Below are 17,323 nucleotides of genomic sequence, written 5' to 3'. Positions count from 1 at the left end.
TTGTCTGTATTATCATCATTCCACACCTGTCTCTTCCTGCACTGCCACACATTCAGTGTGTCGTTCCAGCTAAAGATCCGAGATAGGAGGACCTCCTGAGTTTTTTGGTTTTTTTTTTCTTCAGGAGTGAGTCATCTGTGCTTAGCTTGGTGATCCATGTCAGCTGGCAGATGTCTGGCACTGAGGGGCAGAAGAAACTCGGAGACATTTCACCATTTTAGTTTGCTCGTTCTTATCTTCTTCCACATCTTCGTCCTCTGAACTCTCCTCACTTTCAGAGTGGTGGTTGCCATTTGTTTTGGTGCTCGCTCCGTTTGCTATCCTCCCGCCGCATGTGGAGGCTTTCTTGGTGACGCTGACCTCATCGTCCTCCTCCTCCTCAACAGGACAATTTGGATCTTCATCTTGTCCGCTATCGCTGTCATCCCCAGCATCTTGCCTCTCCTCACCACTGCCCTTTCCTTTCTCCTTGTCAATCATCAGGAAAGGTTGGCTCTGTGCCAATGGAGTGGTGTCCATTTCTTCATCTTGGCCCATGCTAGACAGATACAACAACATGGATTAGACTCAGAGACTGCAAAACAGCAGTTTTCTTCAAACAGCATCTATCATGTAACTACATTGATACTGTAAGGTTATGCTCCAGAGATATGTTGTGAATTATGACAAAAGAAACCATGGTAACCGTTTCCACGCATCACTTGAAGTCTGTCATTTCAAAGCATCATTCAGAAAAGGAAAAATGTGGCAGCATGCCTCATTCAAGGCTGAGAATGCTGCTCAGTAGCAAACAACACAACCTCTTCATCTTCCGGCATGTTTGACTGACGGATTGTGAGAATGTCTTTTGTTACACAGAAGAAACGACAGAGCAGGATCTTAGATGAGTTCATGAGTTCCAGTCTGTGACCTGAGAGCTTGAATAAATAGTCTGAGACTCTCACCTGGACGGTGCTCCGGCCACTCTCATCTTCTGCCACATGTAGTTCAGGAACATGGACGCCTGCAGCAAATGTCCAATCCTCTGCATGTGTCTCTCTGTGGGAGATCGAAGAGGAATCAGTCATTTCAGTCAAAATCAGATTCATGACCAGGAAGTAATGTGAAGGGTAACAGGAAACTATGGTATATGTCTTCACAATAAGGTCATTTTTCCATCCACTTTGCCTATGCAAAACGATAACTATCATGTTTATGTTAACACTGCCCCACAGAAAAAAAGAGGAAAGGAGACACTCTTCAGTAATTAAACCAGTTCTAGTGATGACATTTAAATGTCCTGTTTCTCCAGTTTACCAGGTTTAAGTCAAATGTGAGTCATGTTAAGTCACCCTGTGGAACATGGGTATGCACTCATATGCAAAAGAATGTGTGCCCACAACATGAGACACACCTATCTTTGAAACAGAGGTAAAAATCAAACCTAAGGCCCCAGAGATTATTCCTCATTTTCTTTGTAGGAGAGTCTCTAATTGCAGTAACACATGTAAAAGATATCTTAAACCTGTTTGTCTCCATTACGTCACCATTAAACCAGGTTTCACAGTTCACTTATACTGCTTCTATGGCACTTGTTCAAGTTTCCTTATGTTAACTATTCTAATGGTGTCGTTCTCATTAAGCCCTTGGACCCAGTGGCAATCCCAGTTATTCTGTATATCAAGTGTATTTTGTGTATGTTTCTATTTCGCTATACTGAATCATTCAATGTCTAAGGCTGGGAGATTTGTTGGAGGTTTGTTTTCATATACAGATCTGCAATGTGGGTATTTTACAATAATTTGGGCATATGACCGAGATTAAAGCTCGATAAATACACTTCATTGTCTCCTCTACCCAACGCTTTTTGTCTGACTTAGACAGACAGACAGACAGACAGACACACACAGACACACACACACACACACCCTTCACTGACCTGTATATGGGATGAGCCCCTCCAGGTGTGTTCGGGCGCCCTGGTACTGCAGCAGCTCCTCAGGCGGCAGGTGTGTGAGGAGCACCTGGAGGACAGCCTGGGCATCTAGACAGTTTCTGGCATTGGTGTTCCACACCACACAGTAGCGCAGGAGTGACTCTGAGTGGGAGTGAAGCCATTACAGGGTAGAGAGTTGGGCAGCAGCCAGAGATGAAGGGAAAAAAAAAAAAAAAAAAGAGATAGACAGGCTTTATTACTTTCTCCGCTGACAGTCTTTTTATGGCTTTTTAACTGTGTCCCTACTCCACATCCTTTTATTTGAAGACCAGTCCCATTTCGAAGGCTCCTTCAAATGGCCCAACCTATCCAAAGATTCATTGTGCGCTGGAAATGAAAATAATATGGCAGCAAACAACACCAACAGAGAGCCTGAGGATTACACTTTCAAATGTATTGGGTTTCAGCTCAGTCCAACACCTCACAACAGAGTTCAGACAGCCTGCACATTTTCACCTTATTTTTCCTGTTGTTGCGTGTGATGATTAAAACGGTTTAAGGACATCGGCGACCTGTTACCTTTCTGATCCAGTCGAAGTTTCAGCAGTGTCTTCTCCAACAACTCGCGGCTGTCCTCCCCCTGACGGATCGCTAAGAGCAACAGAGACCAACACGTCAGCCAACATGACATTGTCCATTTGTTTATGCTACGTTTGTTGCAGCAACTGAACAAGTTGTCCTCACGTGAACATCATCATTTCACTAATTCTTAAGTTTATAAGTCTCATCATATCAGGGGCCACTGAAACACCTCCCTTTCAATGTAAACATCTCTCCAAACGTTAGCGTCTACTGCACTACTGCAGTACCACAGTGGGGTTAAATCATTTATGAAGACACTATGTGTATTTTATGTCTTATCAAAATCGTAGTCGTGTGGAAACTAATATCAACACATAACCAGATTCTCTGCTTTGAAATTGTTCTGGGCAAACCTGGGTTTGGTTAAATCTATTCTCTTGTCAGAGTAAGCATTTACTAGGCGTGATCAATATAACTTTGCATAATACTGCCAAACCTACAATGCATCTGCCTTTTATTTGACACACGTGACGTGCATGCTGATCCACCGCCTGTAATACTGCACTTGAACGAGGCCTTACACCTATGACCTACTCACTGAAGAGAGATCATTTCCATTCTTGAATAAGTTCTGCAGATGAGAGAATCTGAAATAATATTGGGACGTTTAATTTAAAGACTATAGTAAGATGTTCTGTTGGCTACTATAAAACAACTTTTACTTTGCAGTAGCACCATGTCGGCTTTAATGTAAGTACAAACAAAAAGTTCACAACAGTACAAACATTATAAACCATCTGTGATTTGTCCAAGAACCCTCTTTGTTTTCTTTTGACCTGTAATTGTGCTCCCAAAGCACAGAAGGATATGACAGCTATATCCTTCTGCATGAGATTAACAAAATGTCACTGCGCTCAATTGTTTTGAAAACAGATTATTTTTCCTCTCGTGACAAGGGCAGTAGTTGCTTTTGGAGCCCATGGAGCATGACAGTGCAGTATCAGGTGGTGTGGTGTGTATGTATGAGTGCTCGAATGACTGAACTCCTAAAGTGAGCAGTAAGAGATGACACCCCCTGTCAAGATAACAACAGCTGAAAAGACAAAGGACAGAGATGTATAGCCTGCACGAGGTGTTAAGAAATACTCGAAAATATATTTTGAATTGAAAGCGCTGTATAAGCACACAATCAGTCAGGTTAGAGACAGTGAAATACTGATTGACTGAAGACTGATAGGATAAAAAAATACCTTTGATCACAGTGAGCACAGTGTGAGGCTGGTCCAGTGATATGGCCAGACCCAGGGCCTTAAGATACTTCTTCTCATGGAGCAGGTTGGACAACTCTTGCTTCCTTCAGACACAATAAACACACGGTCATACACAGGCAGCCAACATTTTGAAAAAAAAAAAAAGGGGGGGGAGAGAGAGAGAGAGAAATTTCTCAATGATGGTTTACACATGAATTCACATTAACTGTCTACAACTTTCCCACAAAATGCACCAAGTCAAATGTACACACATTTTTGTTTGACTATGTCAGTGGTTCGCAGCTTGACATTACACACAATAGACATGCCCATTAGCTTAACCCTAAAAACAAATACACCAGATGGTTGAAAGTCAGAGTTAATGGTTATTGAAGGAAGTTAATGTCATAAAAGTATTGGTTGTTTTTATTTTTTAGAAAAGGTGAAAACAAAAGAAACAAACTTTGAGATGATGTTACCTCACTAACAAGAAATCTGAAGGTCGTTTTGCAGAAATCCTTTGCCTATTACATTATCATGTGCACACATCATTTGTCTTTTCTGTCTGTGGTGCTACCTGGTAATAATCCATTTGTTACCAGCATGTATAAACACACCAGTGAACAAAAAACACATTCACAAATCAAAGACATGTAATCAATTGTCTGAGACCTGAAAGTCCCACGCTTATCAGAAAACACTGCGGCACTCTCATACAGCCCTGATCTCTGCCAGCCCTGACCTGTGACCCAGCGAGGTCCACCTTAGCCTAACACAGCCTCTATTTACTGATCAGGCGACAGACAGACAGGAGGACGAAAAGTAGACCAAGGGGTTTAGTCTGGGACTGAGCGACTCCTCCACGACCTCTGACCTCCAACAGAAAGACGACAAGACTGTTTGTCCACCGCTTCAGTTTGATGGAACAGATGGGAGGGATGGAGGATGGATTTTACATATCTGAAAGATAATGTAATGTGTAACTTACTTGAGTATCTGATCCTCCTGTTTGGCCTGCTCCTCCGCCAGCTCCACCTCAGTCACATCCTAGAGATGGGCAGAGGACAAAATCTTTTGTGTTAATGTGTTGATCCCTGCAGGGGATAAAGTAAATATACATCAATCTTATATAAAGCAAAGATCATACCAATAAAGGAGTAGACTCTTGAATTTAAAAACAGATAAAAATGCAAAATATATATATATATATTAAAAAGTTCATATGAAAATACAGAAATGATACTAAAACAAGCACTATTCAATCTGCAATGAGAATAGGATTAAACAGAAATAAAAAATAGAAATAGAAATGAAACTTATTAAAGCACCATGAAATAGTAACATGATAGAGAAGAAACATTCTTAAGTGTAGGACATCTTGAGAAGGACTGAGAACGGCATGCAACTATTTAAAAAGAGCAGTTGGGCATCCTGCCAGGTTTAGAGTTAGATAAACAAACAGTAACACTAATACCAAGATAAGACAAACTCTGTCACTTCCTTAATATAGTAATCATTACTATTAACTAATTATTAATTATTATTAGGTTTGATTGTTAAATCAGTCCATCTTAATCCTCTCTTCAACTGCTCTGTTCAGCAGGTGACGATCTGTCAAATCCGACTTACCACCCACACAGTGATGTTAGAGTCCGCTGACCCGGTCACCATCTTGTCGTCTTTGCGGCTGGCGTGGAGACCCCACACTTTGTCCTGGTGGGCGTCCAGCGTCTTCACACACTCATTGGTCTTTATGGTCCACAGCTTTACTAAACCGTCTGAGCCACTACAGATAGAAAATGATAAGAGGCGTTGAGTTGCAGCTGCCTGTCACTATCACAAAGACAGAAGAAGGCAGATTCACAGTGATGCAGACACATTTAAATACACAGACTGTTCCCTAAATCCATACTACAGTACACGCTCATCCTAAATAGGTGTGAGTGTGTGGCGTGTTCACACTGGAGAAAATTAAATAATCGTTGAAGTTGACAATCCACCATGTGCAACACAAGTCATCTGCTGCTACGTTTTGTATTTTGTATCCTGTATATTTAGTATTTAATTATACATATTATATTATATTTTATTTTATTATATTATTTATCTCTTTAAGTATTTTGGTTCTTGTCATTTGGAAATCAAAAAAGTTCTTTAATCAAACAACGTTCTCTGGTTCTCGCCTCTCAAATGTGAAGATTTCATATCTTTGGCGTTTGACTATAAGTTGGACAAAACATCATATATTGAGCTCTCAGAACTTGTGACAGGCATTTTTCATTGTTTGATGACATTTCATAGACCATACAATTAATCAGTTAATCAAAAAACAATTTAAATACTAATCGATAACGAAGCCCATTGCTCAAACTAGACATCGTGCAGAATCAAAGACACTGATTTGTAGAAGATTCACACTATTCTCCCACAATGCAAAGAGTAATTGGACGAGCTACTCATAGCTGGAAAAAATTACAGCTCAAAGCGGAAGGTGGTGAAAAAGCTCCATGAACAAAAATTATTTTTGTTGTACCTTAAGTTTTCATTTCCTGTTAGTATAAAACAGTAACGTGGATTTCTTGTATACTAAATGCAAACAATAGCAGACTTTAAAGATAAGTAAGTATATAATATGTACTTTATACAATTAGTATGTAGTATGTTACTGTTTATGTGTCAGGTGAATGGTAAAGCGGATCGAGCCAGCCTTATGATGATTATGAGCATTTTCAAATGTATATGTAGAAATATTTTTATTTAACATAATTCTATTTATATCTTGCCTTATGTTCTTGGCGGTGATATGAAATACTGATTTGATTTAGGTTTCTTCTGTTTACTGCACTTTATATGAAGGTAATTCATAAATTCTAACATTTTTTAAATCTATGCAGGTAAAAGTTTTACAATAATTGAGTCATCTTTACACAAGAGGTAGTTGGTTACCTGGTGAGCAGCTGAGTGCCTCGGCTCACAAAGATGACCTTCAAGACTGACGCGTCGTGCCCCTCAAATGTCTGAAGAGATCCAAGAGGAAAAATAAATGAATAAAACACAAGCACTTAATTTCTATTTCAGAATCAAAAAAATCTCTGAAATAAAATGAAAAAGCTCAACAATTACAGTCAGTTACGAGAAGAGGCGGAATATAATGAACCTTAACCACTCCTGCTGTCATGTTTCAGATGATTGCCGTCATGGCATAACAATTATTTGGATCTAACAAAGACAGAAATATCCCCAGCTAAAGTAAGAGATATCGTGTCATAACGTTTTAAAACTTACTTTTACTACATGACTTTTGCTTAATTGCTTTATCTGTAACATATTCTATCTGTTACATCTCTGTGATAATTTTGTCCATTATTTTAACATTAATTTTAACAGTTTTTAACAATTTTATGTGCTGTACAAATAAATAAAGTTATGATAACATGTCCAATAAGCATGTAAGTGTGAAATACAGCCTTTCAAAAAAATAGCACACTAATAAAGAAACAAGCTTTCTGTACAAACATCTGTTGTATCCGGTCAGTCTTCAGTTCCTGTAAGAAACAACACTCTGTGACATAGTGGCCCACCTTGAGGCAGCTGAAGTCTTGCAGGCTCCAGAGCTTGGTGGTGCCATCTGCAGAGGATGTGGCCAGCACCTGGTCGACGGGAGAGAAGCACACGGCCCAGACGCCGCGGCGGTGGCCGCGAAACACCCCCAGCAGGCCCAGGTTCCCCTCCCCTGCCAGCGACCACAGCTTGGCGGTCCGGTCCTGGGATCCCGAGGCCAGCAGCTTGTCATTGGGCGACACCGCAACACTGTTTATATCCTGGAGAAATGACAAAGGAGAAGGGACATGAGGAATAACTTTTCACAAAGTTGGTGAGATGAAGGAGGAAATTCAGGTAAAAAAAAAACAAAAAAATGAGGTGACATGGTGATAGGACAGAAAAAGGAGGATGTAAAATCACATTTTTTGAATTATTTAAATTCCTGTCATTACGCTGCCTCTATAGTTGATTAACATCTCACACTCTCTGTAGATATATTCCTAAAGAATGTTTTACATGAAAACAAAAGAAAAGTTAAGTAAGCAGGCGCTGATTATGGACATACAATCATGCACCATATGTTAGGGCTTGAGTCAGGGGTGTGACGGTGCAGCAGGAAAAGCAGGAAATTGTGCAAAAATCTGACTCCCCAGCATCTTGTTGACAGTTGTCCTGGTGAGCAATTGAGTTTTCATGCACTTCCTTATGAGAAGAGTCACCTTTCATGAAACTAAAGAGATGGCGAGAGACTGACTCATCTGTGTGTGTGAGAGAGGGTGTATCCTCATTAAAAATGTTTCTCTGCAAGGCCTGAAGAATCCAATAAAATATAAAGCTATTTCTTATGTTTATTATTAATATATGCACATTAAGTGGCTTTTTAAAAGTAACATTTTTTGATGATGTAAGATATTTGTTACCATTTATTTTTTCGTGAACCATTTTTTCCCTCAGCTTGTCTGTAATTCTACTACTATTTCCACTACAATTCCAAGAACAACTGTGTGCACATGCATTTAAGTAACCATATTACTGTTGGCTTTCTTAATGCAAGAAGCAGAAAACTCTGAAGAAACAAAGTTATATAGAAGTGATTTGATGCCTTGTACTTTCAGCAGACAGAAAGATTATTGAAAGAATAAACCATTGTCACAGATTTGAACGGATGATCCGCTCTATCACCTCAGAAGAACACAGTGACTAAGCTGCTAATATTATCTGAACAGCTGCATAAAGACCCTCATTCAACACTATATCCTAAACTCGTGCAGTGTTTAACAACATGAAGACACAGCAATCAAAACACCTGTGATGTGTAACCAGCCAGGTGAATATACTTAGTACATATGTAGTAAGCAACAACAAAAAGCTGGAAGTGACCAAAAGTGAAATTACACCACATGTTACATTCAGAGTAAAAGGTTAACAGCAAAAGCTCAGTTTCCCCTGTTTACACTAAAATGCAACATTATCTTGTCGAACTTTGGTGAAGTGTAAACTGTTTTCTCTGCTGACAGGTTTCAAAAAAGTCATGATTTAACCAAGATTTTAGAAACTACTGAGAAGGGCTTTCAGAGATTTAACAATAAAACAGTTAAATAACGACTGTGTTTTCTTTGTTTCCGTCACCATTTAAAAAAGACTTTCTGAATGTACACACAAAAGCCTTTCGTGTATGAATTTGAAGAGGAAATACTTTCTTATTCACAAACAGCATTTGTCTACTTTTAAACAGGTGAAGCCTGGCAAAAAAATGCAGACATACCCTGAACTTTTGTTTTCTGCACTTATTATTTGACATCTCAGGTATTTGATTTAGCTTTGTTTGAAGCTGAAAGTAAAACAACTGTTTCTCTGATGAGATCATGCAAAGGTCGCTTTTGTGGAACAGCCTTGATTTTCCAAGCTCAAATCTGGACAGAGGCCATTGTCAGATGGTATTTGATAAACGCTATGAACTGTTATGTAATTCGTCCTATGCACTGGATGAAGCTGGTGATCTCCAGCAAACAATGTCTTTCTTTGGGTATGCTGCCAGCTACAAATAGCTGCGGTTTCTTCCTGGACTATAAGTTTTTGTCCTGTACCTTGTCATGTGCCTTCTCTGTGGCACGGGAAGTCAGCTGACACATGCCTGTCCCTGCTGTAGACATGTCTGCTGGCAGATCCCACACCTTCACTGTACAGTCCTGACTGCCAGACACTATGAAAGATGCTTTCATTCTAGACACGGAGACAAAAATGGAAGATCATTACTGTCACGCACGTTCACAAAGAATCACTGAGTTCTTAACTTCTTTGAACATCTACCAACTAATTCTTAATCAGTGTTCATAAATGTAATAAGAAAACACTGGCTCCAGGAATGTGGAGTGTTACCTGGAGCAGCTGATGGAGCCCACAGCATTAGCATGGCTTGAGCCTTGGGCCACACATCGCACCAGACCGCTGTCACTGTCCATCTCCCACACACGCACTGACCTGTCCTGAAAACACACACACACACACACACACACCATAAATGTGGTTTAATGAGCCTCTATTTATAGAAAAGCTTCATGTGGCTTTGTTGACACTTGTGGGTTTGAGTCGATTATGTGTGGAATTATTGTTTCTTTCTTTTTTTATTCTGCTCCTTGTCTGCAGTGTTGCTGCATGTGTGCTCACCTTCGCACAGCTTGCAAAGAGAGAGCCTTTTTTGAACACATCCAGTGAGAGGACAGTATCTGTGGAAGATGAGCAGATACAAGTAGAAGAGATAAGAATCACAACAGACGATAGATATCTGACCTGCTCATCAAGTCACCTTTTAACAGCACAAAGCTGAGACAACCTGACTGTCTCAGATTCTGGTTCCCCTCTGGTCTTTTTGCTTTTGACAGCTGTGTTTATTAAAGATTATAACATTCTAATATCATTAAAATGATTACAAGTTTCTTTGTTCATCATTACCTTTATTTTCCTTTGTCGGTTATTAAGTGTGAAGCACATTCACTTTCATTATTATTCCATAAGACTAGATCTAGCCTTAGTCAATCAGCCTCGAAGCAAAGCAGGTTTTTATCTGTGACACTGTTCTAAATAACCTTTGCCTTAACACGAGTCTAATTATAGTAAGCCATTCATTTCCAGTCACCCAGGTTTTTCCATTCAGTGAAAAAATGACTGCAGCTTTGAGAAGCTACAGTAAACATTGCAAAAATACATTTACATGCATTTACATTCGCTCATTTGGGCAGATGCTTTTATCGAAAGCGACTTAGAAGTGACTAAAGAATGTTTCACCTACATTAACAGTAATTACAGTGAAATGGAGTCTTAGAGTCTTTCTTTGCTATACACATCTATGAACAAATGGCAGTATCACAGAAGCTTTGCGCTCTCTTGTGAATAAATGAAATACTGGAAGTCTCATCTGTAGATCTACACGAACACATGCTGCCCCCTGCTGGTGACTGACCTGTGTGTCCGTAGAGGATCTGGCAGCTGTTGGTGAGCAGCTCATACACCTTCAGCTGGCAGCTGTTGGTGGCCACTATGATGTGACTGTCGCCTTTACCCAGAAACTTCACATCGAGCACCTCGTCACTGTAACCCACAAACTGGGAGAGAGTGGAGACAGAGAATCCATTAATTCTGCATCTGTGTCACTGAAACCTGGTCTCAATGTCTGGGGCCCCCCAGTTTGACATTACACAAATTGCCCATAATAATGTGCAAGGAATTAAAAATCTATAAATATCTAAATATATATATTATCAGTGGGTGATATGAGTGCCAACTTAGTTCAGCCTACATAACACAGAGAACCAAAAGACCAAAAGAAATTTTCTCTTCAGTTAACCTTGTAAAAGACACTCAACATATGTCATTCTCTTTGATGTTCAATTTAAAATTTCTCTATAACAAACAAACTACAAGCTGGTTAAATAACCTGCTATTTGGCAGCAAAGGCAACAGCAAAGATGTAGATATATGTAATGACAATAATTTATATTATCCTTTATATTTAAAATCATGTAAATAAATGATTTAATAATGTACTGGCAGGTTGATACTGACATTTAACTTCTAAATAATGAATAAATATTAGTTCTGGATCTAAATATTGCACTCAGGTGTGTGCCCATTACCCACCTGCTGCTGTGTGGTGAGGCCAGGCAGCTGGTAGAGCAGTATGTTGTGTTCTGCAGTGACTGTGGCCAGTCTGGACGAGTTGGGCAGGTGAAGCAGGTACGTTAGACTGCGGGGGTCATCGTCCTTCTCCTCCTCCTCCTCCTCCCCGTGAACAGGGATGAGAGTGGAGGGGAGGGTCTGGGTGTAGACACAGCGCGCCGTGCTGGCCTCCCACACTCTCAACACACCTACAGAGAAGGAAAGGGAGGAGAGGTGAGTTCAACAAAGCACAAAAACATGCTTTAGATTTTCAGAACAGGGAAAATAAAAAATCGAACCTTTGCTGCCAGCTGTGATGAAATGCAAGTCTTTGCTCTTTACTCCGATCTGAGAGAAATCTTTATTCTCAGGCAGCAGCACAACGCCCTCCACAGCCTGGAGACCGAGACAACAAACACAGCAATGAACAAATGGAGTTCAGAGTCACAGCTGCAGCATTTTCCCCACAAGGAATACAAAAAAAAAAGATTTTGTGTGTTAGCAGCCAATATCTTTCAATTTCAGTGTCACCTCATAGACAGGTACAGTCCTCTTGGCTTTTCGAGTATTCACGTCCCACACTGTACAGATCTTGTCTCTGCCAGAACTACAAATAAAGATCAGCACAATTACATACAATGAGCAAACCAGCTTTAAAACACACAGCTACAGAAGCCATTTTTTTTTTTTTTTTTTTTTTTTTTTTTTTAAATGTCCTGAGTTTGACTTATGATAACAGGGATATTGCGTCCATTTTTGGGGGGTAGATATAGAGTATATAGAGTACAATACCTGACCATGGTGCCACCATCAGCACTGAAGCAGAGGGAGGTGACAGCGCTGTAGTGGCTCTGCAGCACACACACACACTGACTGGAACGTAGGTCCCACAGCCGAATGCCGCAGTCCAGAGAGGAGGAAAAGAGCTGCAGCCGGCTGATGTCTGGGTGGAACTGGACCAGGCTGCAAAGATACACAAAGTTAGTCCACTTAAAACTGAAATGTCTAACTTCATAAAACTGAATATAAATTAAAAAAATAAATTTTTAATTATGTTTAATTCAACCAAACTGATTATGTCATTCTTTGATTTTTTTCCCCCCACATCAGTTAGGCTGACCGTACAGGAGCGACTCACTAACCTTATCCCCTGACTAACTGTAAAACTTTTAAAACCGAGCAGCAACTTCTGCAGTCAAAAAAATTTGAAGAAATAAGCTCCATGCAGTTTCAGGTATCTGGACTTACTGCACAACACCAGACGACCCTTTCAGGTTATGAGTGCAGTACTGCTTCACCACATCCCAAATCTTTATGGTGCCGTCACAGCCACCTGCGGGACAACAAGAGGAGAAACTCAGTAAACTGTAAGATGTCTATGTAGCAGGTGTAACTGACTACTAGTCCGTGGTCAGCTGACCTGTGGCTAGAAGCGTAGACGTGGAGTCAAAGGTCATACTGGCTACAGGCACAGTGTGAATGGCCCTCCATGACCGAGTACACTGAGCTTGTCTCCAGTCCCACTGCTTCAGCAGCAGAGCCCTGCTGGCTGTTACCAGCAGCTGTGGTGGGACACAGAGCAGAGACATATACACATTTTAAATACTCTTTTACAGGCTGATATTAGAACCCACAGCAAATTCACACTGAAGTAAGGACACATGGCTGAGGTGTTTGATTTACCTCATCATCACAGCTAAGTGCGAAAGATGTGATGTCCTCTTGATCATCCTGCAGTTACAACATGCATAGACAAAATGGAAAGATCTCAGGATAATCAAAGGTACAAATTTACAAATCACTGACATTATAAGAGAGGGGATGATAAAATTCAGGATTTATGTCCATTCTAGTGCCTGATGTAAAGTAAGTGGGTGACATCGTATTTAAGGCTGCAACTAATAATTACTTTTATTATTAATCTGTGGATGTTTAATTTACTAATCTGTTGTTTAACCTTAATGTCAAAAACCTTCCCGGTTCCCAGAGTCAAAGTAGACATCTTCAACACTAAAACATTAAATTTACAGTGATACAACAAAGCAGAGCAAATATTCCTTACATTTGAAAAGCTGGAACCAGAAAGTGTTTGACAGATAATCAATTACTTAAAAAACAGTCAGATTAATCATTTGTCAATCGACGAATCAATAAATTGTGTAAATCTTGGATCCTATTACCGACAAACCAATACTATAAATGTCTAATTTATCATAAATGCAAAAAACTTTACATTGCATTCAATAAAGCATAAATAAGCTGCAAATAAAATAAGCTTTCACTTTCAAATCACCCCTAAACCATAATTTGGCTTTATTTTTTAATTTTTTTTTTTTAATTTGCAACCATATTCTGTTGTGCATGATTTGCTCCCCTCCACCCCCATGAAAGTGGTCTTTGAGATACTAATAGGCTCTGCTGTAAGTATCAATGATGTACGACTCCAGTCTTCAAATGTAACCACCCACTGTGGACTCACATGCTCAACACTGTGGACAATCTTCCCGGTGCTGATCTCCAAAACATTGACATGAGAGCCACACGTGCAAAAGATGTGTTTCTCATCTTTGCTGATCTGAAAAACAAACAGACGGAGGGGTTAAAGGTGCAGTCATAAGACCAAACTATCAAAATCAGCTTGTGATGACAGCTGCAAGTTTTCTGTGGAGAAGTCTGTTTTTGGAGCTCTGCTATTTCGCTTTGGGCCATTCTTGTTTTAATCTGTTACACACAATTTCCCCAACCTTTACGGCAGAGCCACGTTATATCACCTTTAAGACTAAGATTGACTGATGTGCAGCAATACAGACGCTTTCCGCTCAAAGCGGACCACTCACCTGCACTTTCCCGCCTTTGTAAAACGGTTCAATCTTGCTGGAAACAGTGTAACTGTAATGAAATAACAGAAATATATGACTGTAAGCTGCGGCAACTACAAGTGAAACTTTAGCTTAGCTTGTATTAGCCAGCCTGCAATGTTTGCAGCCTGGACGTGTCATGTGACAAAAACACTTACTTTGTTTTGAACTGAAGGTTGGTGTTTGCCATCTTGATCACGAAAAATGCCCCCGAAATATATAAATATTTGGCAGCCTGAGTGATTAAACTGACATTTCTCACTTCACACGTTGGATACAGTCAACACATCCATCCCGCATGTTGATAGCCGGAGTCGCACACATTGTACGTCATCTGAGCGCATGGAGCTGTGATTGGCCAGAACGGTTTACTGCTGGTAACGCTGAAAACCCCGCTTCTATTGTCAACATGCAAATAGCCTATACACAAACCCATAAAATAAAACATATAAACTTATGATTTGTGGGGATTTAACATTCCATGTGTAAACTGAGTGAATGCCACGCGTCTTATAATTCGTAATTATAATAAACATTTCATAATAACTTTTAAACAATAGACTCAGCTGGAACCATTCATGTTTAAAGGTCTCTGTTTGACATGCGGAGGCTGAGCTCTGATGCTAGAACAGCTGGGAAAGGACGCTCCATAATGAGCGCCCATTATCTGCCTTCGTTTTTTATCACTTACTGTTTTCATTTGTCCGCACAAACACACACACAGAGAAAGAGAGAGAGAGAGAGAGAAAAACACGGTCCCTCCTTCATGTTTTGTCAGGAATGTTCATGTGTGTGTTACATTGATAACGAGGGTGTGAGTGTTCTGTGTGTGACATGTCAGAGGATCGATATGGAGTGAACCAGCGCCGGGAATGGAAACACGTTGAGGACAGGAGATTAATATGGTGAGTAGACAACAGCTCCTCTTCATTTATTTAATCTAGGTTTTATTTTACTGACGGATGATCGCGGTTATTTTTAAGTATGTTTAAATAAATTTACTCTTACATCCTTTATATTGGAATAGCTACCTTCCTTATATCTTTGGTGAACTGACTGTCCTTTCTTGTTGAAATTTATTGTATGTATTAGTATTTTTTTTAATTAAATATTTAAATAAATGGAATTGAAATTAAAATGAGAAAATCCACAAGATGGTGGCAATGATGTGTTTATAAGCATTTTATAAGCATTTTGTGACTTTCACGCAGAGTTTTGGCCGACCGATTGCACCTGCTTTTTGTAATCATGTGATCAGTCATATGACTTTCCAGAAAAATTCTGTTTTGTTACCTCCTGTCTTTATGTAGAAAACACTGTGGACGAGTTGTAGGCAGCTGTACAGCCATGTTTTTACAGATGTAGAAAAAATTGTTGATACTTTCATACTTTTACAGTCTGTCCATCTCCTCAACTGTTTGACAAATAATATCTACCCTGAAAACATTATAATACACAATGATAACCCAAAATGAAATAGTGTTTATATTGGCCACATCCAGGCGGATCCAGAGGTGTCATCACAGAGCGGGGGCTACGATGTGGAGCTGTTTGTGGACACCCCAGACTACGATCTGATCTGCACCATCTGCCAGGGGGTCCTCAGGTGTCCAGTGAGAGCTGCATGCCACCACATCTTCTGCAAGAAATGCATCCTACAGTGGCTCAAGAGGTACTGAACACAACATGGATCAATACCACTGGACAAGAACATTGTAAAATTGTGGTGTATTGAATTTTTATTGATGTTTGGTCCATTCAGAAGAACAGGAGTAACTGTCGTTTGTCCTCTATAGACAGGAGACCTGTCCCTGCTGTAGAAAGCCTGTTAACCCGAGCTTGATCTTTGTCATGTTCAAGCTGAGCAAATCTATTGGACGCATGAAGATCAAGGTGGGAAAATGAAAATAGAGTGATGAACTTGTATCCATTTGTGCATAAATGCCAGTCACCAGGGATGAAAGTTATGTCCTGTCATTATGACAACTCCCATTTTTTAATTGAGTGGCTACATTTGGGAGAAAAAGGAGGATCAAACCAAATAATAACAAAGAAGCCCAAAAAGTGGCCCTGCACTATGTAGTCTTGAAGCTCTGTTTCTGGCTTTTACAGTGTAAGAATGAGATCCGTGGTTGTGCAGAGACCTTCCCCCTCTCTGAGCAGTACTGCCACAGTATGAGCTGTCTGTACGAGCTCATCCCCTGTCCGTACCAGGGCTGCCGGGCGCAGCTACTGCGCAGAGACCTGGACACCCATGCACGCCACTGCGAACACTGGCGTCAGCCCTGCCACATGGGCTGTGGGACGATACTCTCCCACCGCAACCAGGCTGAACACAACTGCTATAAGCAGCTGAGGCAAGAATATGAAGCCAGACAAAGAAACCACAGGGCCATCGCCACTGCCCTGCAGAGGAAGATGAGGAGGATGCAGAGCACCATGGCCCACATGAAGAGGCAGATAGGGCTAATCTGTGAGAGCCTGGAGGTGATGGATGATCTACATGAGGTAGAAGAGGAGGACCTCGGAGAGAGCAGCAGCAGCTCCAGTGGGACTCCAAGTAGCAACAACAGCAACTGTTGAGGGACGAGTCAGTTACTGCTGCTGCTGCTGGTTGGTTACTGCTGTGTATAATTTCCGCATGTGCTCATCTCTTTGAAGGTGTGTGTTTTTAATATGTAGGTAGGATAGAAATGGGTGGATTTGTTACAGTTTTGTGCTGTAATTTCATCTATTTTGTAAATAAAGCCTTTAACATTACACCATCATCATACCTGCTCCATATCTTCATTTAAGGGAGAAGTGGTGACTGATTCTTTGTTGACAAGTGATGAACTATGATGAATGACATGATAATGCACCTGTGCAACAAAAAATAAATCATTAGGTTAAGAAGCCCATGTTAACTTCAAATTTCTTGTTTTGGCCTCAAAAGTTAAAAACACAAACATGTTGAGTAAGCTGCCAAAACTACCAACGTAGTCACATTTGAGAAGATGGAACAAGTGAATTTTTTTGTA

At 40.3% G+C, this 17,323-nt stretch overlaps 2 protein-coding genes across 2 annotated transcripts; one reads left to right on the top strand and one right to left on the bottom strand.

Annotated features, from left to right (window-relative positions):
* tbl3 (transducin beta like 3) lies at positions 1-14,609 on the bottom strand. Its single transcript, XM_056402096.1, has 23 exons — positions 14,462-14,609; positions 14,283-14,334; positions 13,925-14,020; positions 13,129-13,176; positions 12,866-13,007; positions 12,694-12,778; positions 12,238-12,408; positions 11,977-12,052; positions 11,745-11,841; positions 11,428-11,654; positions 10,751-10,892; positions 9,958-10,016; positions 9,670-9,776; positions 9,378-9,513; positions 7,329-7,568; positions 6,694-6,764; positions 5,377-5,533; positions 4,736-4,794; positions 3,748-3,851; positions 2,495-2,566; positions 1,919-2,077; positions 945-1,038; positions 1-538 (listed from the first exon to the last, which is right to left on the bottom strand). The coding sequence occupies exons 1-23, from the start codon at positions 14,491-14,493 to the stop codon at positions 160-162; spliced, it is 2,805 nt and encodes a 934-aa protein (XP_056258071.1). The 5' UTR covers positions 14,494-14,609; the 3' UTR covers positions 1-159.
* Positions 14,610-14,811: 202 nt separating this feature from the next.
* On the top strand, positions 14,812-17,064 carry rnf151 (ring finger protein 151). The gene is made up of 4 exons (XM_056401902.1): positions 14,812-15,208; positions 15,806-15,975; positions 16,100-16,196; positions 16,416-17,064. Exons 1-4 carry the CDS (start codon positions 15,206-15,208, stop codon positions 16,884-16,886), a joined length of 741 nt encoding a protein of 246 aa, XP_056257877.1. The 5' UTR covers positions 14,812-15,205; the 3' UTR covers positions 16,887-17,064.
* Positions 17,065-17,323: the final 259 nt, after the last annotated feature.

The sequence above is a fragment of the Seriola aureovittata genome, chromosome 17 (assembly GCF_021018895.1).
Source record: "Seriola aureovittata isolate HTS-2021-v1 ecotype China chromosome 17, ASM2101889v1, whole genome shotgun sequence".
NCBI lineage: Eukaryota > Metazoa > Chordata > Actinopteri > Carangiformes > Carangidae > Seriola > Seriola aureovittata.
This window is presented reverse-complemented; position numbering and strand designations above follow the sequence as displayed.

Excerpts from the sequence above, each read along its gene's own strand:
- rnf151 (XM_056401902.1), top strand. Across the intron at positions 15,976-16,099 it reads ATCCTACAGTGGCTCAAGAG|ACAGGAGACCTGTCCCTGCT; the intron begins GTACTGAACACA and ends TGTCCTCTATAG. Across the intron at positions 16,197-16,415 it reads TTGGACGCATGAAGATCAAG|TGTAAGAATGAGATCCGTGG; the intron begins GTGGGAAAATGA and ends TGGCTTTTACAG.
- tbl3 (XM_056402096.1), bottom strand. The coding sequence starts at position 14,493 with ATGGCAAACACCAACCTTCAGTTCAAAACAAA. Across the intron at positions 12,779-12,865 it reads GTCTACGCTTCTAGCCACAG|GTGGCTGTGACGGCACCATA; the intron begins GTCAGCTGACCA and ends GTTGTCCCGCAG. Across the intron at positions 4,795-5,376 it reads CTAACATCACTGTGTGGGTG|GATGTGACTGAGGTGGAGCT; the intron begins GTAAGTCGGATT and ends GCCCATCTCTAG.